Source organism: Phyllopteryx taeniolatus, chromosome 2, assembly GCF_024500385.1.
Source record: "Phyllopteryx taeniolatus isolate TA_2022b chromosome 2, UOR_Ptae_1.2, whole genome shotgun sequence".
Classification (NCBI taxonomy): Eukaryota; Metazoa; Chordata; class Actinopteri; order Syngnathiformes; family Syngnathidae; genus Phyllopteryx; species Phyllopteryx taeniolatus.
In genome coordinates this window covers 5,403,078-5,423,082 of record NC_084503.1, presented here as the reverse complement: position 1 = coordinate 5,423,082, position 20,005 = coordinate 5,403,078, and the positions used below count along the sequence as shown (strand labels likewise).

At 46.7% G+C, this 20,005-nt stretch overlaps 2 protein-coding genes across 5 annotated transcripts; one reads left to right on the top strand and one right to left on the bottom strand.

Moving 5' to 3' along the window:
* Window positions 1-4,708: 4,708 nt before the first annotated feature.
* On the bottom strand, window positions 4,709-8,626 carry gtf2a2 (general transcription factor IIA, 2). Its single transcript, XM_061755990.1, has 4 exons — window positions 8,492-8,626; window positions 7,625-7,729; window positions 4,995-5,121; window positions 4,709-4,905 (listed from the first exon to the last, which is right to left on the bottom strand). Exons 1-4 carry the CDS (start codon window positions 8,561-8,563, stop codon window positions 4,880-4,882), a joined length of 330 nt encoding a protein of 109 aa, XP_061611974.1. The 5' UTR covers window positions 8,564-8,626; the 3' UTR covers window positions 4,709-4,879.
* A 158-nt stretch (window positions 8,627-8,784) lies between these two features.
* LOC133469160 (interleukin-17F-like) lies at window positions 8,785-19,947 on the top strand. Of its 4 annotated transcripts, none has more exons than XM_061755902.1 (3): window positions 8,785-8,881; window positions 18,040-18,242; window positions 19,658-19,947. In XM_061755902.1, exons 2-3 carry the CDS (start codon window positions 18,046-18,048, stop codon window positions 19,920-19,922), a joined length of 462 nt encoding a protein of 153 aa, XP_061611886.1. In that variant the 5' UTR covers window positions 8,785-8,881; window positions 18,040-18,045; the 3' UTR covers window positions 19,923-19,947. The 4 variants fall into 4 exon arrangements, with proteins under 4 accessions (XP_061611886.1, XP_061611868.1, XP_061611895.1 ...); XM_061755884.1 differs by lacking the exon at window positions 8,785-8,881 and adding an exon at window positions 15,304-15,923; XM_061755911.1 differs by lacking the exon at window positions 8,785-8,881 and adding an exon at window positions 16,884-17,397.
* Window positions 19,948-20,005: the final 58 nt, after the last annotated feature.

Sequence of the window (20,005 nt, the reverse complement as noted above, 5' to 3'; positions counted from 1 at the left end):
CTAATGCGCTAATAAACGGTGGCTAATTAGCATAACGACCTCCAGCGCAATGTAAGTCAAGCAGAAGTGATGCGCTCATTTGCACATCACTGACTCTCTGTTAATGAAAGCGCCGCTGACGAGGCAAGCGTCGCCTGAGCGCGGACGTACAATCCGTCCAGTTGGACCCGAGTGGCGAGTCGTCAGCCTGGAGAGGCTCCGCCCACACGTGACCGTCAACATCTTCGTGGTTATCCTGAGTAGGAAAATCCCCATATCATGACTTCGCGTCCCGAACATTTGCACTCCAATTCTTTCTCTCCCTGCTTGGCTCAATGCCACCCACCTGTCCCGATCCGAACCGTCCCGAACGGTCTTGTCCGAACCCGAACCGTCCTGAACAGTCTTCTCCCGTCCTTCCCTCCCCTGTCCCATTTTCCCATGTCCTGTCCTGCCCTATTTGCCTCTGGTGGCGTACCTTCCTCACAGCGTGCGGCGCCGAGTTCGCCGTTCACATCGGAGACCAGACAAGTGGTACATGTAACGTGCTCGTCGCCATATGCTGTTGTTACGACGTTATTGTTCTCTGCTGTTTTTGCTGTGTTTTTGCTTGTCTGTCTGTCCCCTCTCAAGGTCATTCTGGCCGATTCCACTTCCAATAAAAAGCCATCGCGGTACAAAATAACAGTGGGAGTGTTACAAAGTGTCCTGTTCCTACACACAGTTCAGACAAAAAAACGAAAAAGCAAGTTGACACCCAAAGTCAAGACAAAGAAAGGGCACGTGTGTGTGTGTGTGCGTGCGTGTCGCCGGCGTCATTTCCAAAAGTTAATTGTGTGGCTAATGAGCGCGGAGCTCCCGCAGATGGACGACGGCGGAGGTGTCTTCCTCATTTCGGAAACTCCTCATCGCTCGAGTCTTTCATCGAGCTGCGGAAATGCAGAGCCCCGCGACCGCTCCCATTGGTCCTCCTGACGAGTGGTCCGAGTACAATAAATCCCAGTTGGAAAGCTGAGAATGGAGTCGCGGTGCGCGAAATGACCCGCCATCTCAATGGAGGGAAATAATGAGCTCAGCTCATCTCCACCTTCCGCCAGCTCAGCAAACGCTTACAAACGCATTCGAATGCATACCAACGCACGTGCGCAAATGCAGCCATCCATCCATTTGTTTTGACCGCTTATGCTCACGCGGGTCACGGGCTGCTGGAGCCTATCCCAGCTGTCTTTGGGCGGGAGGCGGGGTACACCCTGAACCGGTCGCCGGCCAATCGCAGGGCACATAGAATCAACCAACCATTCGCACTCACAGTCACACCTACGGGCAATTTAGAGTCTCCAATGAATGCATGTTTTTTGGGGGGATGTGGGAGGAAAGCGGAGCGCCCGGAGTCCGTTGTTTTCAACTGAAATCGACATATTGACAACATAATTCAGTCAGATTCTCCGAATTACCGTTACATGATACATTATATTGTAATAAAAAAAGACCGTATTTTCACTACCAGAGGGTGCACCGTATTAAAAGGCGCAGTTTCAGTACCGGGGTCTATTTCTGCATTTAGCACATACATAAGGCGCATCGTTTAATTTCGCCGCAGGCATGGTAAAACATACGCTAGCTTAAAACATACGCTAGCATGCATGCACGCTAAAACAATGTTTTTAAAAAGGCAGCGGGAGCAAAACTGAGTTCGGTTGTACTTTATTGAAGTATTTAACAATGTACTCGCGTTATTTTTGGACCAATCCTCATCCACAAATCCATCAAAGTCCTCATGTTCTGTATCCAAAATGAACAGCTGGCCAAGTTCTCCATCAAACACGCCGGGTTCGAGTCAGTCTCGTTGCCGTGCGGCTCCTCACAAATGATGCCGGCTTTTAGCAGAGCTCGAACAACAGTGCAAGCGGACACGTTAGCCCGAGCATCCACCATCCATTCACAAATTGCGGCGCTGCCGTGTTCGCCACCGTGGCTCACTTCACTTTGAAGGCCCTGTTTCCACAGATGTCCAGCGGTTCGTCAAGCCTCCCGGAATGATGGCAAGTTCCGAGTTGTTGCACCGAGTCGAACGGTGACCGTAGAGACGCTTCTCCCGGTTGTTCTTTGCTCATGAATCCATTGCTTGAGTTGGTCTTCCAACAACCCAAAAAACATTAACATCAACATGTTGTGATGGTATTCTTCATATAAAACTGGTAAAGATCGTATTCTTCAATTTGAAAAAGAATCCAATTGCTTGTTAATTCATAACATATGTATTTCAAAATATTAGGACAATGTTTACATTCTATCAATTCATTTGAAACACACCCGAGGTCATACGGCTAAACCAGCATGTCAACAGGTTGTCTCCAGGTGTGACGACTGAGTGAGGGAGGGACTTTTTAGACTTCTAAAGCTTTCATTTTTCTACAGGACCGCCCTCAAAGACGAGTCTGCGCATGTGCAGTCTTGAACCTAACACACTGCTGACACAATATTGAGACATTTATTTTCACGTTTTTTCACATTTCAGATGAATTATACCCGTGTGTGAAGCGTCCTTTTTTTTCATGCCACGCGGGTGGTCAATAAACAGATGAACAAGACAAGGTCTCGTCACACATTTGACTTGGGGTTAGGGATCCACTGAGTTCGGTCTGGACTTCGGTTTTTTGGAATGAGGCTGTGATGTACAACGGGCACGTGAGGGTGGGCGTGTGTGCGGCCCTTCTTCCCTGAGGATGAAAGAGAAGTCATGAGACTATCATACATAAGCTTCCGGAATTCCGAGGTCTCCGACCCATCCCCCGCATGCATACCCGACAGCCAATATATTTCCAAGAAGAAGAATCACCTTTTTTATTGTCATGAACTTCAGCTACTTCAAAAACCTGCTAAGGCTACTTATGCCATTAACTAGATTTTTCATTTATTATCAATATCATTTTTCAAAAGGAGTAGGTTAATACAGTACTTAGAAATAGTCTAGTTAGCCTTAACCTAGGCGTAACAGATGGTCACAAAACGGGGATAGGACGATACAGTAGGATCAAAAAGTTGTTTTATGTTTCAAATTGAATTTTCCTGATGTTTTCGATGAAAAAGAAATCAAATAAAACTCAATCAGTAATTAACAGATCACCGATCTGCGGTGCACTTGTGGACACCTTTATGCCTGAACGTTGTATTCCACTGTGTTCCACCAAGTCTCCTTCTCTCCTTTCCTGCCAGAAGATACACCAAGTACTTCTCTGATCACCTTGGCTGCAGCGGTCCAGTCTTCTGGAAGCTCCTCCTGTCCACCGAGAGCCTGTCTCACCTCTTCCCGAAAAGCCGCACAACACTCGTCCTGTCTCAGCTTCCACCACATGGTTCTTCCCAATCTTCCTCATCACCATCCTACGCTGTCTAGCCACACTCTCTCCTACGACTACCTTACAGTCGGTAACCTCCTTCAGATGACATCGTCTGCACAAGAGGTAATCCACCTGCGTGCTTCTACCTCCGCTCTTGTAGGTCACCCTATGTTCGTGCCTCTTCTGGGGAAAAAAAGTGTTCACTACAGCCATTTGCATCCTTGTTGCAAAGTCTACCACCATCTGTCCCTCCGAGTTCCTTTCCTGGATGCCGTACTTACCCATCACTTCTTCATCACCCCTATTTCCTTCACCAACACGTCCATTACAATCTGCACCAATCACGACTCTCTCTCTCTGTCTGGGATGCTCAGAACTACTTTGTCTCGCTCCTTCCCCTCTAGGTCACATCCTACCTGTGGGGCATAGCCGCTAATCACATGACACAGTTCAAGTTTCAGCCTCATCACTCGATCTGATGCTCTTTTCACCTCCAAGACATTCTTAGCCAACTCTTCCCTAAAAATAAGCCCGACTCCATTTCTCTTCCCATCTACACCATGGTCAAATCATTTCAAAGCCTAATTATCATGTCAACCAACTCCCGAGATTTTCCTGTCATAGTCCCAACATTCAAAGTCCCCTCATTCAGTTCTTGGCTGTGTGCTTTCCTCTTCTCTTTCTGCCGAAGAACCCGCTTTTCCACCTCTTCTTCTTCTTTGACTTCGACCCACAGTAGCTGAATTTCCAACGGCGCCCCGCAGGTTGACGGCGCCGGTGGCGGACGTTGTTAACCCGGGCCACGACCGATCCGGTATGGAATTCTTTGGATGAACGCTCATATTTGTTCGGCAAAGTTTGAAGCCGGATGCCCTTCCCTCTGCATTGACCCGGGCTTGGGACCGGCCTACGGTTTGCACTGGCTTGTGCCCCCCATAGGGCTGCATTTGTGGTGTGAACAATTGTTTAAGTAAAAAAAATATAAATAATCCAGAAAAGTGCAATGAAGGGAGAATTTTTATATCACAGTTTCTGAATTTTTTTTTTTCCTCCAGTGATTACTTTGTGCGCTTTAAGAAAACAAATCCAGACATCACAATGGGGGGAAATGTTGTTGTTACTGTAATATTTAGATAACATGTTTTTGATTTACCACTAAACTTTGCCCTAATTCTGTCCTGGGTCTTAACTAAGAAAAAGGGCAACATCACCAAATCCCTTCAAGATCATGAACATTTATTGAGATTTGACAGTTTGATGATACATCTACCTTAATTATTGAAAAGTATCATTATCGGCGACAACGGGCCTGTATTTACTCTGTATCGGATCGATACCAAAATATGCAGTATCACACACCACTACTCTTAAGCCATCAAAAAGAAACGTGGATTGTGCCCATTTTATTTAAGCTTCAACAAGGTAAAAAAAAATAATAATAAAATAAAATGCTGCAGGTTGGTATGCGCGTGCGTACACACACACACACGCACGCACGCACGCACGTCCACAAAAATTATACGCATATGTACACCCGAGTGTCACGGCAATGGGTGTGCTCACTCGGCAGCATTGGAGCCAGAATCTGAAAAAGAAAAAAAAACAATTCACTGTAATAACAATGATTATAATAAAGATAAAGTAGAAGAGCAAGGTGTATGCGCGACCACTTACTCTTTCCATCACACGCCACAATCTTGACCTTGTCGACCTTGACAAGGTCTGTGACCTCTCGGAACTCCACGTCGTTCAACACAAACGTCCACACGTTATCACAAAAGCGATAAGTGTTCAGCGGACCCTGGCAACAACAACAACACAAAACAAAAGTAACTCCCTATTTTAAAATGCTTATTTATTCATGTTGTCATCATTTTCTCAATTTTTCTGTGTATGTTCCATGATTAAAGGAGCAAGTCTATTGTGCCAAAGCGAGGACTTTGGAAGAACCTGAAGGGCGAATACGAGAAGCTATGTCTTCCATCCCACAAGAGTTCCGGGCGGCTTGAGAAACTGGCCCATATCGAATTTTCAATAAAACTCCATACAATACACTTTCTTCTCATGTTCATTTCTTGTAAGAATTATAGTTCAGAAATAAATTACAAGTACATAAAAATAGGGAGCTACAGTACAATAAGGCAAAAAAATAAATAAATAAAACTCACGCAGGAAAACTTATTTACAGCGCGCAAGTACATGTTGATGTACAAATTTCAGACAATTCAATTTGCCACATTTCTTTGCTTTTTTGTTTTGCCCATCTCCACCTGCACCCGATGCCTGCTTCAAGGTGTGCCACATGAGTAGCATACTCTCTTCCTTGAAAAGAATTGACTAAAATCATCGTCCGTTTCACTTCATTTTGCACTATTACCAACTTCAAAGGCTAAAATCCCAAGCGCATCCTCCAGGAAAAGATTAAGTACAATATTTTTCTGTTTTTATTGGCCATTTCGGAATTTGAAGTTAGTTCCTTTTGTCTTGTGACATAATCCTTAACAGCGCGCCGTCGCTTAATACATTTAACATTAACATCCGTAAACTAATTAGATAATTGTAGGCGCGTTTCCTAATTAATGCAAGATGTACTAGCGGATCAACTCTTGTCGCCGATGTTACGTGTGCTCGCCGGGACCGCAACCGGGCCGCGACCCGCAGCACCTCAATGTGAAAATACAAAAGAGCAGTCCAACAAATCCAACACTGTGAGCCAAAATGTTGCTTTAACGAAAGAGTAGCAAGAGATGAGGTGGGTCGAGGAGCCAAACATTGTCCTCAAGTAAGACCACTGTTATTTGACAATAATGGGACTCAAGTCAAAATTACTTAAGAGTAAAAAGTATGCATACTCAAGTACTGAGTAAATAGTGAGTAACTTAAAAAAAAATTTTTTTACCACAGCACGAACATTATTATTTTTTTTAATTACAAAATAAAATGTGAATGTACACATTCTGATGTTGCTGTGTGTGTGTGTATGCACAGTCAAAATTACATTAAAAAAAAAAAACATCTGCAATTTACTGCACGGTGTTTTCTCAAGTTATAAGTGAGCTGAAATATCCACGTTTGGGCAGACAGTGCCGGACATATACAAGTACTACGATACATGAAAGCTGTTGTTTTTGGTCATCTAAATGGAAACAAGAGTAGCGCGCAGTTGCCTTCATGGTAACAATGACTTCCCAACATGGCCGCCACGTACACACGACGATCAGCGGGGCAGGCTTATCTAGTATGAATACCCATGTCCAGGAAGCCCAATGGAAGACGTCGTGTGAGGTCATGTGACTTTTTTGTATAGCTTGATTGGTGAACTAGACTTAAACGTCACTAGCGCTTAAATTGGATGATGCAAACAGCGTCCGATGCGGAAGTGGAAGTCTCGCACGCGAAATAGTTAAGCAATAATTGATCAATAAAAGTACCAAGCAACATTTAGATCATTGTAACGGAGTAAAAGTACCATGACTTATTAACAGCCGAAGCGGCGGAAGTATTTTTCTGGCCTCGTCAACTCCTGTGACTTCGAGCGCACAGGCGGAACCTCAGGCCGCATATTATTTTCACAATTACATCTGTGTGGATGGTGGATGTGTGGAATGGATCCAGCTGCCAGCGTTCAAGGAGTACGAAACAGCCCATGACGACAGGGACGGCGACCCCCCAAGAAAAACTCCTCGGATCTACACGATTCACATAAATGGCCTATTTTGAGTTCAAAACGGCGAAGAGCGCCGAAAGGCGACTGATTTGCATGTATGATATTGATTTTTATTCCTTTACAGAATAGAACTGTTGCAACAGTCTTGGAAACATATTTTTCCATAGCTGGAACTGTATTCAATCAAATGCCATACTTTCCCACACTTTCCATAGTTGCATAGGAACCCTGTTAAAATAAGCAAAGCTTTCTTTTGCAACTACAAAAAATGAATAATTGCCGAGTTCCGCTCTACTGAGCGGGGAAAGCCTCCAGACTTCCTTGTAGGCTGCTACATCAGCACTTCCAAAGACGGGCACGGTCGGCATCGGCCGTATCGGGACGCCGTTGGACCTGTGAAAGGGTCGCAGACACACTTATTTGAATTGCCAAGAGTGGGCAGGCAGGATACCATTTTGTTGACGTTTTCAGGGACAAAGTTCATGTTTTAAGGAAGCACCACCTTTTACGACCGTTTCGCCCACCCAAACGCGACAGCGCAACCCACATTGTCACACAAGGCAAGCATGGCCACACAACGCAAAGGCGTAAGAGGCTGAATGACGACAACGATGGACAATAAATAGTGTGGACTCACCTTGAAGTTGACGCGGTTGCGAACGCGGTTGGCAAGCGCCGTGTTGATGGCTTTGTCAAACTGAAGAAGAACCTGCAGAGCCAACTGAGGCGTGATCTGCTGCGTCTGACACGGACATACACATACACAAACTTTTTGGTACACGTCTCTCGTTGCACTTTTGTCTCACAAAGTAGCACGCCGATTTCACTCATGTAGCCTTTATGTCGACTTCATTTTTTTTCCCCAAAATATATTTCTGCCATAATGACATCGACATCACAGCTCCCATACTGTCCACACGTAGATGTGGCACATGGACATCGTGGAAGTAGAAAAGCGGAGACGCCGCCTCCTTCACGTACTGCTTGGAGATCACAGCGCAAGAGGGGTTTGACTAAACAATGAATTTGGCCATCCCTTTTCTGTAGCACTTCTCCACCTTCCTGGTCACGGGCGTGCCAGTTCGATAATGAATTTTCCTTAGTGCCATGAGTTAGTGATATAAATCACGGATGATTTCTAAAAATGTGTTAAATGTCAACAGTGCACCTTGTTTTAAAAAGAAATAAAACATCTGTTCAACTCTTTCCCAAATAAAAGAGAGAGAGAGAGAGAGAGAGAGAGAGAGAGAGAGAGAGAGAGAGAGAGAGAGAGAACTTCCACATCCAATATGGCGAACGCGCTGACCTACCGCAGCAACGGCCCAACCCGCTCAACGAGGCGTCTCCGTCTAAACACGGCTATGTTTCCAACACGAACACTGCGTATGAATCCCAAGAATTCAGATTTCTTGTAAACGCCTCGTTCACGTCGTCGTAAACGTGCGTGAGGGCGGCTAAGACGGCTTCCGGAAGCTCAGTAGCGTTAGCACGCACGGTTGCTCACTTGAATGAGCTCGTCCAGGCTCTCCTGCAGGCTGTTCCCCAACGTCGTGTTCCTGTACAACTGGTACGCCATGCTCTCGAAAAGCAAAGGCTGCAACAGAGACAATATTGAGCTGAAACGAAGAGCTAACGGGCTAAAGGCGACGCACACTGGCCAAGAAAGGAGACCTCCTCCTCCTCCTTCTTCTTCTAATTCTTCTTCTTCTTCTTGTTTGTTCTTCTTGTTTGTTCTTCTTCTTCTTGTTCTTCTTCTTCTTCGTTCTTCTTCTTCTTCTTGTTCTTGTTCTTGTTTTTCTTCTTCTTCTTCTTCTTCTTCTTCTTCTTCTTCTTCTTCTTCTTCTTCTTCTTCACACGTTCAGGCGTGCATTGCGATCGAGTGGTCCACCCACAGGTAACCTAACCGTACAGAACAGTACACGTAACCGTTTTGCAAAGACAAAAAATAGAAAGAGGTCTAATCCGAAAATAAAACCTTCATATAATTATATACAATCCATGTTTGTTTGGTTTTAAGAAGTTTTAACATTATCCTAAAATTCTTAACTTCTTTCTTTTAAACTAAAAGCTGAGTGACATTTTAGAAATCTACATCTATGAGTGAATTATTTCGCCAAAAATAATTATGGTATCATACATTATTTCACTTTATTTATTTTAATTATGAATCCATATTCAATCTCCTTGTATTCCAGCTTTGTGATATGTTGTCCTTTTTGGATGTCCACTGTTGGAATGATTCCCAAAACAATTATAAATTGTATAATTGCAATCAAAAAACAAATGTCGTAAAGTCCCTATATCAGAGTTCCAAAAAAACGCAGTTGTTTCAATCAATTTTGAATATTTGTCTTGAAAAATCATTACAGGGGTAAATATCATTTGAGGTTTTGAAGTGTGTTTCTTTAGCCTTATGTGATATGGGTAAAATGAGGTATTTAGTTAGAATCTAAATTTAAATTTCTGAAGAATAATCTTTCAATAAATAAAGAGAAAATTGTAGAGATGAGAGCACCTCTTATCAGAATCAGAATCAGAATCATCTTTATTTGCCAAGTATGTCAAAACACACGAGGAATTTGTCTCCGGTAGTTGGAGCTGCTCGAGTACGACAACCGACAGTCAATTGACAGAGAATACTTTGGAGACAAAAAAATGAAGAAAAACACAGTCACTGAGCAAAAAAAGGTTACCAGTAATGTGGTAATGCCTGTACAATTATTATTATTTTTTGACAATTGTGCAAAATGATTCTGAGTCCTCTAGCAATTTAGAGCAGTTTGCAATGGCTAATAGAACAATAGTCTGGTGCAGTGACCATTGTGCAAATGGTGCAGAGACTTCAAGAAATGTATGCAGTTTAAAGTGACTAGTAGTGCGATAATCTGGAAGAGTTGTCAACAATCTGTTCATTGTGCAAATAGTGCAGATACTTCTCAAGCACATGAGTGGCCAGTATTGGTCGACAACAGAAATGCAAGTAGTGCAACGTGGCGAGACTACTACAGTGAGTGCACGAGTAATGTATAATTGGCCCGATAGAGATGTGACGACAATCTCAAGACAGAATTGGCAGCATGTTGCAATGGAATTGTAAGTTAACTACTTAAGAAGTTACTGGCAAGAAGGGAAGAAGCTGTTGGAATGTTTGCATTGATCGACAACACCTATCTGAGGGAAGAAGCTGGAAGAGGTGGTGACGAGGATGTGGAGGGTCCAAGACGATTTTGCATGCTCCAGTCTTAGTTTTGGCGGGCGTGTAAGTCCTCAAGGGCGGGTAGGGGGGAACCGACAATTTTTTCTGCAGTTTTGATTGTCCATTGCAGTCGGAGTTTTCATTTTTTTTGTAGCAGCACCAAACCAGAGTGTGATGGATGAACACAGGACAACAGCTCTTGTGGCAGGCTGTGCTTCCTCAGAAGCTGCAGGAAGTACATCCTATACTGGGCCTTTTTGATGTTCATCTCCCACTTCAGTTCCTGAGAGACTATAATTCCCAGGAACTCGAAGGTCTCGGCGGTTGACACATGGCAGTTGGACAGCTTGAGGGGCAGCTGTGGTTTGGTCCGCAAAACCTGGATTCCGCCAAGGCTGCCCTTTGTCACCGATTCTGTTCATAACTTTTCTGGACAGAATTTCAAGGCGCAGCCGAGGCGTAGAGGGGGTCCGGTTTGGTGGCCTCAGTGTTGCATCTCTGCTTTTTGCAGATGATGTGGTTCTGTTGGCTTCGTCAGGCCGTGACCTCCAACTCTCACTGGAGCAGTTCGCAGCTGAGTGTGAAGCGGCTGGGATGAGAATCAGCACCTCCAAATCTGAGACCGCGGTCCTCAGTCAGAAAAGGGTGGCGTGCCTTCTCCGGGTCGGGGATGAGATCCTGCCCCAAGTGGAGGAGTTCAAGTATCTTGGGGTCTTGTTCACGAGTGAGGGAAGAATGGAACGGGAGATCGTTCATTACCTTGCTCATTTTCCTTTTTTTCGGATCATGCAGAGATCAGGATCTCAGGTGCAGGTGTGGGCGTGGACAGGGAGGAGTCAGCTACTCCAACATGTGCGCTCATTTCCACGTTGATTGGGACGTACGAAGGAAATGTGCTTGGATTCATGCGTACGCACAGATCTGGATATTTTTGTGCGTATGACGTTTTCTGGATTTGAGCGTACGCCATCTTTCAGTAGGAAATCCATCGAAGTCTTCGTACATGAGACCCCCGGCCACAGAAACTCACCTCTGATTTGAACTGCAGGATGCCACTCACTCCTAATCTGTGTCTATTGGGTGATCTAAAAGTCATAGACCTCCCTAACCCTAACACGCTCAACCGATACTTGTAATTTTAGCCATTGCTAAAGAAAATCATTGGATCATTTATAGGTGCCTTTCAAGGCACTTAAGGTCCCTGGACGGAGATGATTTGTTACGATCAGATGGAGACTGGACCCAAGAGCAGGTGGAGGCTGAGAGGTTGTGATGAACAGTTTATTGAAAAGAGGCAAATGTAGATGGTCCTTGAGGTGTGCCGGCGAGTTGTTGAGGCAGGGAATTCGTGGCCAAGCGGCCGGTTTGGCGGCCGAGGTGCAAGGAAGACGGAGGGAACGCTGAGGACAAGGAGAGACACGGAGGTCAGAAAAGGACACGAGGAATTGAATAGTGATGTTACGGTCTGTGTCGAGGCTTCGAAGTGCGCGTCGAGCAATCAGCAAAGATCCAGGCGAAGTGCGGTTCGGAGCTTCGATGACGTAAGCGATGCCGTTCGAACCTTCTTGAAGCACCGTACCGCCTGACTGATTCAGGAAGCGGTTTGGCGCGTGAACCGCGTGTCATTTGAAATATAAGGCACAGCGAAACGCAATGGAGTCGACCCGCACATCTTGTATTTCAGTTAGGTGCGACAAAAGGAACGGTTTCCCCTGTTTGACTTGTTCACTCCCAGTAAGGTTTGTCTTATAGTAACTATAAAATTGCACAATGTCTGCTCAGTGCTCACAAAGTATAAACCATTTTGTGCGTGCGTGTGTTTGCCACAGGCAAAGTGTCTGTTGTGCTCAAGAGAGTCGTATATCACGTATAATGGAGACACGTTGCAATAGTACATTGAATATGCTCCAGAGACTTTTTCACGAAAAGAAACCTGGCTGGCTTGAATGCTGACATTGCTCCTTTTTCTTCCCAGCATCTCAACATAATAAACGCTCACAAAAAAGCGCAGCCGCCTTAGTCCTGGCTCTTTAGAGAAAGTACTTTTATCAAAATAAAAACCATGGAAAAATAGTGGGGTTTTCATTCTCTTGATTTAATTACAAGCACTAGTACAAGTAACAAAAGTGCATTCCTATTTCTAATGCTGTGTTTCACTGTGGCCCTATCACTTGTTTTGGAGGTGGCAACTAGATTGTAGTACATTTTATTGCCCTCTCGAGGGCGCCATAGAGTAAATGATTCCTAATGAAGTGTCGCTACACCTGCCGGCACGGTTGACTGAAAGTATCGATGCTTCGTGGGGCTTCATCTCACCATCACTAGAATTGAGTAGACTTACGCGGAGACTGAGGAGCCGTGGTACCGCTAGGGAGGCTGCAATACTCTGGCGAGAGTTTCTGGGATCTGGCAGGCTTTTATGCAGGTGGTAGCGAGGGCTGATTGGTGACAGATGCGCAGGCGAGGAATGTGCCGGAAAGAGAGAGGGGAGCGACCGGTTAGCACATCTGCCTCACAGTTCTGGGGACCGGGGTTCAAATCCCGGCCACGCCTGTGTGGAGTTTGCATGTTCTCCTGGGTGGGTTTTCTCCGGGCGCTCCGGTTTCCTCCCACATCCCAAAAACATGCGTGCTAGGTTGATGGAAGACTCTAAATTGCCCGTAGTGCGACTGGTTGTGCCCTGCGATAGGCTGGCGACCGGTTCAGGGTGTACCCCGCCTCCTGCCCGAAGATAGCTGGGATAGGCTCCGGCAGCCCGCGACCCTCGGGAGGAGAAGCGGTAAAGTAAATGGATGGATGGATGGATGGATGGAGGGATGGATGGAGGGATGGAGGGGAGAGAGAGAGCGAGCGAGAGGGCGCAAAGCGCCACCCAGGCTCCAACAGCAGATCTGCAGGATGGCTGATGTTTTGCAAGTGAAAGTATACAGACCGGGGGCCTCGTGTACAAAGACTTGCGTGGATTTCCTCCTAAAACATGGCGTACGCACAAAAATATTCAGATGTATGCAACTCTGCGTACTCATGAATCCAAGCACATTTCCTTCGTACATCCCAATCGACGTGGAAATGAGCGCACGTGTTGGAGTAGCCGACTCCTCCCTGTCCACGCCCACGTTTGAATATGCAAATCATATTTCAATCAACCCTGCACCTGAGATGCCGATCTCTGCGTGATCAGAAAAAAAGGAAACTGAGCAAGGTAATGAAGAAAATCCTCTGGCACAGCGCGTGTGCGGCTGTCGATGCTGTGGAGACAGAATAGCGCGCACACGCTGAACTAAAAAAGAAGCGGAGGACGGCTGCCCACCGCCAAAGTGTGGCCAAAAAAAGGTGGAAGAACCGGCGCGTAGGGCCTCACCCCGTTCGAGGAGAGAATCGCTGCGATCATGGGTGACGCTGCTCTCTCAGGGGTGCTGGGAGGACGGGGCTGACTATGATGACCCCACAAGGTTAATACCATGTATTTTCATAACTCACAACAAATGTGTTCATACAGTAACCTACACTCAGCCCTACGAGAGAAAGGTTCATGCGTCAATGTTGTATGTATGGTATTTGTAACAAATCTTTTGAATTCAAATAGAAGCACATCAGTATATCAAAGAGGACATCAAAAATGTGGACTCCTGTTTGATTACTCAATTATTTTAATAGACAGGAGAGGACAAGCAGTCGCAGCCACAGCCACGTGCTACATGTTCGGGGCATACGTCCGCCGTCCCCGGTGTCTCCTCCGGCATCCCCGGGGTCTCCGACGCAATTACGCTCCAACAACCGGCTGCTGCTGCACCTGTGCAGACTGATAAAAAGAGTCCTTTGAATTGACCTAATTTGAGCGTACATCGGTTGCACGTGATTAAAATGTGTTCAAATGACATCATCTCCTCAAAAAATTCATTTGAGCACATTTTAATCATGTGCAACCAATGTCGATGTTGCACATGGACAAGTCTTTCTCCATGAGGCCCCAGGTGATGTTGTTCATGTGTGCTTGGAAGGAGAAGAAGACACCCAGACCCTTAACCCGAGGGGAGGAAGAAACAGAGAAATTATTAAGTGTCATGGAAGACCTGTCAATTTGGGCTAGCATGGACTTGGTACCTATGAGTAGGAGTTCCGTTTTATCACTGTTGAGTTGTAGAAAGTTGGATGAAAACCAGTGTTCAGAAAAACGGTCAAAAAGGAAGGAAAGAGGAAGAGTGGCGGCAGGTTCGGTGGAGTGTTAGAGCTGGGTGTCATCCGCGTAACAGTGAAAGTGTACGTTGAATTTAGGGCAAATATTGCCAAGTGGTATGATGTAGGTGATAAAGAGGAGGGGGCCCAAGACAGAGCCCTGGGGGACACCAGAATAAATGGCGAACGGATGGGATTTGAATGATTTCATTTGAACAAACTGGGTGCGGCCGGACAGCTAAGAACTGAATCACTGGAGGGGTGTACGGATAATGTCAATGGGGGATGGATGATGGTGTGAGAGATGGTATCAAAAGCTGCAGCCAGATCAAGGAGGATGAGGAGGAGTTATTTTTAACAATTGCAGTTAGTGTGGGCTTTCCCCACAGGCCGGATTGGACCGCCTGACGGGCCGGGCTGGGTTAGCCGCTGACACCCCTGACCTACAACATCAGACTAGATTCATGGTGGAATGAGAGAAGAATAGAACTAGCCCAATTAGCAGGAGTGTATGTTTATCAATACTATAAGGCAAGGGACCTCTACTGAGCAGACGTGAAGGAATGATGAATGCATACAATGTTGATTTGTTGAAGAGAGATGTCGGAAATGTCAGCCAACAATCAGAGGGATGTGAAGACAATGTTTTTGGATTCAATGATGACTGAATGCAGCAGTGGTGAACGAAAGGATGTCAGTCGTCATATACGGGCATCGAGCTGCAAGGTGGGTGGAAAAAAGCAGAAAATGCGATGATGCTGCGATATGTAAACCAGGTCAGACTCTCTGACACGATTCACTTCCTGTGTCGAGCGCTAACCCTCTCCACCTAGCTCGACTATCCATTGGTGCGCGGACGGAGTGCGCAGAGGTGCATACTGTCGACTGCGTTCAATTTTGTACTCGGTCCTACTCTTCGGTTTGTTGACTTTCCAACCACATCCCCGTTCTCGCTCTTCTCCTGTCCATCCTCCATACAGACCATCACTGAGGTCCGCGGCACACGTGCGACGTTCTCCATCACATCTCATCGTTATTTCATATTTCATAAACCCATAAACCTTTTTGCTCATTTGGAATTTGATGCAGGGAAAGCGTTGGAAAAAGCCAGGACATTGCTCAAAGCCCCATTTACAACATCCTACGCTAAATACACATCGGGAGCGGAGTGCCTCACCCGATGCTACGTCAACAGGAAGTGACCCGCAAGCTGTGGAAGTACGCGGGTTTTGTCTGCGGGGGCTCTGGAAGCCACCGTCCTTTCATCCTAAACTGGAACCTGACGAGATCAAATGCAAACAATGACCTAAAATCTTTCATGTGTGTGAAAGTGGGTCAAGCGTCGTGCTGCGTCACGCAGGCCGGTCGGCCCGTGCGGTTTTGCGAGGAAGTTTTAAGATGACATCAGCGCCGACGAATCAGGATAAAGGTTCCGAGGAATGACACGGTCTTTTCATTCGCACGCCTCGACTTCCAGCAAAACCTGAGAAGCCTCCGAAGCGACAGCGGAAGATTCCAGCGAGCGACCAGAATGTTTTCCACGCTAAACGGCGCCATCGTGACGGTAAGACCCGGCCGTCCGGTTGTCGGCGGCACCCGGCCTCGTAACCGGCCAAAGGTGCAGTGTGACGAGGAGTTCAGTCCAGCGACCGGTCACCGGTAACGCCCCACCGCAAATTCCGCAGACCGCTTTATTTGTGCTTGGCTTTTGTTAAAAAAAAAAAAAGGTGATTTATAGAAATGCCATCGTACGCATATGAGCTGTGTTGAGACACATTTTGTGCTTTAGCTGAATTGACTGTATTCTGTAGTTGGGTTTTACGTTGAGGATATCTTTTAGCTGTGTTTTAGACAAATGTGATCACGCTTTTTATTTGTAAGCCCCTTTCTGAGGTTCTCAAGGACGCCGTGCATCAAAAAGGCAAAATGCTCAAATGAGGAGGAGGGCGATCTGAGAATGAGGACCGGACAAGGTCAGCGCTGAGTTTGGATTGAATTCGATGTTTGATGACGGAAAGGGTTAGGGTTAGTTGCGCACCAACTCGAGCTTCGGGAGGGACGTGCGAGGGAGGCCGAAAGCCCGAGACTTGCAAAAATACTGCGGACGAGGAACCGAGTCGCTATGTAAAAGTCGGATGAGCGCTTTTGTGCGCCGCCCAGAATCTTCAGGGAACCAAGGAGCAATCTATTGAGATGGAGGAGCTGTCGATTTTGGATCATGTAGATTTGGTGGCTATCAGTAGAAGTTCCGTTTTAGTGCTCTTTGATTGTCTGAAGTTTGAGCTGAATCAGGCGTTCAGTTCTGCTGGATTTCAGAATTGCGTCGTTGTGCTTGATCTGTGTTGCACCTGGCAAGGAGTCGTTTGCCAAAGATGTGCGAGTCTTTTTCGAGCTGTGCTTTAAGTGGATCTTTTGCAAAACAAATGTACAAGGTACAAGGTACAAGGTACAAGGTACTTTTCTTGTCAATTCTACAGTATGCAGAGCACATACATAAACGGTGCTACAAAAGACGGTAGAAAGAAGCTAAACAAAACGACGGTTTATATACAGTGTAAAAAGTATCACTTGAATGTAGAAATGTCCAAGATTAGGAGACGTGCAAAAAAAAGTCAAAGTCTGCGTCCCAAGGCACATAAAGACATTTACAAATTCGATGGTAGTGTCGGGTGGTGTGGATGCGTGCATGCGCGTGTGCGTGGGGGTTCAGAGCTCAGGTGGGCAGAGGACAGAAGAAGTAGAGGGGGCAGAGTGGGCAAAGACTTCAGCTTCCTGACAGCCTGATGAATAAAACTCTTTCAAGCGGGTTGCTCCTGGCCCGCAGACTCCGCAGTCTCCTCGCTGATGGCAGCAGACTGAAGAGGCTGTGAGAGGGACGGGTGGCATCCCCCGCTATGCGGGGCGCTTTGCAGCTGCTGTCAATGTCCCGCAGGGAGGGACTAGAGGTTCCGATGATATTCTCCGCTGCCCTCGCTATGCGATGAAGAGTCTTGCAGCGGGATGCGGCGCAGGCTCCGTACCGCACCGTGACGCAGCCGGTAAGGATGCTCTCTATGGTCCCCGTGTAGAACGAGCACACGATGGGGGTCAGGGCTCCGGCTCTTTTCAGCTCCCGCGGGAAGTCGAGACGCTGGTGAGCTTTCTTGGCCAGCGATGAGATGTTGCTGGTCCAGGAGAGGTCCTCGGTGACGTGCGCTCCCCAGAGCTCGATGCCGCGCGCCGTCGATGTTCAGGGGAGCATGCTGGGAGTGCGCGCTCCTGTAGTCCACAACAATCTCCTTGTTTTTTTCCCACGTTTAGGGAGAGATTGTTTTCCGTGCAACACCCGGCCAGGCACTCCCGTAGTCTTGCTGACGAGACCCACCACAGTTGTCGTCTGCAGACTTGATGAAGAGGTTGGAGCTGTGTGTCGGTGTGCAGAGTGAAGAGGAAGGCGCGTGCACGTGATTTGTTTTCATATTGGGCCGTGGCCCTCTGGTCGAATGACTTCGACCAGCTTTCAATATTGATAAGGACTTAAAGAGGGATATAAAGTCCATCGTATCTGACTTATGTTTGCTCTCTGCTATCATCGATATTCAATCATCGATATTGAGCATCAGCAATAATCAGCATGGTGAGACACTGACTATAAGTATAATCAGCAGGTTTTTATTTGAGGAGTCATGTGATGTCTTTAGGTGGCCATGACGATGGTGTTGATGACGGAGGGCGTGGCCATAGTGGAAGCAGACGGCCAATCGAAATCGTCTGCGAAGGCGCACAGGAAAACGCGGGAGGCGCCAATCAAAACGGTGGCCCTGGAGCTCAACGCCGACGTCCTCGTTCCTTCCGAAACATTCCGACCGCTGCACAACCGCTCCATCTCACCGTGGACGTACAAGTAGGTACACACGCGCGCGCGCACAAGTGCACACACAGTCGTATGCACAGACAGACTGACAGGCGGACACACAAGCATACACGCACACGAGCACAGACGGACGGCCTCCAGGCAGCAAAGGCGCAGATACAATTTGGGAACTGGAGAGCATGGGGACGAGGCTGAGAGCGTATCTGTATGTACATACTGTGTGTGTGTGTGTGTATATATATATGGTATGCACCTACAGCCTTTTTTTTCCCATTTACCTATACTTCAGGTCAGAGCAAATGCCACTTATTATTTCTGTCTGTGTCGATTCTCAATATTATTATTGTGAGACGAGTTACAAAATGAGTAAGTGACCTCCCGCTAGCCTTTTCTGACCCTGAGCCCACCACAGCCAAGACAAATTGGTGCTGGGTTCTATAAAAAAAAAAAATTAAACAAACAGAAATAACACTGTATTGTGAATCATTTCCACATTTACAGAACAAAGGTGACCGACCAATCACAGGTGATTATGAGGCAAAACACGCCAAGTGGCCGCCCGACGCGGTAGAGATGGCGGTGGGAGAGTTATAGCGTTTGCTGCCACATCTCGTCAATGATCAGATACTTACATTGTTTGTTGTTTCTTTATTTTTGTTCCTCCTTTTTTACTGAAAAATACAGCAGGCACCGCACAGCCACCTGCTACTTTAAGGACCCTGGCCGGTGAGGGTTTGGGCCGGCTGGGTACTGTTAAAAAAAAAAAAAAAAAAAAAAAAAAAGGAGGCGTTGGCTAGAACTAGAAACGTTGAACGTTGAACTAGAAAGATGTAACTATTTCCACTGCTATTTTGAATGTATTTCAAATCAGCTCGTCTTGAGTACATGCCACAAGACTTATCTAGCCACGTAAAGAGAAATGTAAAACATTGTGGCGATTGTTCTTTTGTTTTACATAGAACAAACACCTCGTGTTTTACAGGGTGCGGTGTGAGACTTTTGCCGAATTCCCACGAGAGTCGGAATTGAAAGTGCTCCCAGCGCTTCCCAGCCTCAAACGTAAAACAAAACATAGACGAGAAGCACATAAACACGAGTCACGTCTGACTTGTAAAATTCGTTTCCCTTGCCGAGTTGGAGATCGGACTTCAGGAAAAGGTTGTTTTTTTTTTACTTTTTTTTAATACATATACTTTTTAAATTGTGCGTGGCGAAAGTGGAGGGGATAATGAATCTGAAGGGGACGTGTGTGTCCCCCAGTCCCGGGTACCATCCTCACCCTTGGCAGTAAGAGACACATACAACCACTCGCAGCGACAGACAGACAGACAGACAGGCAGACACTCAAAAGCACGCACACACACACACACGCACACACACACGTATGCTGAGAGGTCAAGAGGTGTTTGTGACAGCGCGTCGTGCGTCTGCCGTGTGCCGATCAGCGTGTCCCAGGATGCGTCCGTCTTCCCTCCCGTGTCCGAGGCCCGCTGCGTGTTCCGCGGCTGTCTGGACTCGAACGGCGTGGAGGACCTGCGGCTCGAGTCCCGACCCATCCTGCATCAGGTTCTGCTGCTGCGCCGCCTCGAGACTTCCAGAGCGACAGAGCGACGCGACGCTCACCGCTACCGCTTGGAGCCGCGCCTCGTCGCCGTCGGATGCACGTGCGTCAGACATCATCATCGGCGGCAACAACAACAACAACTCTGACCAAATGCACGAGCGGCTTGTACTCTGACTGTATGAAATAAAATATCATGAATCAACGTGTCTTAGTGAACAGAAAACGCTCG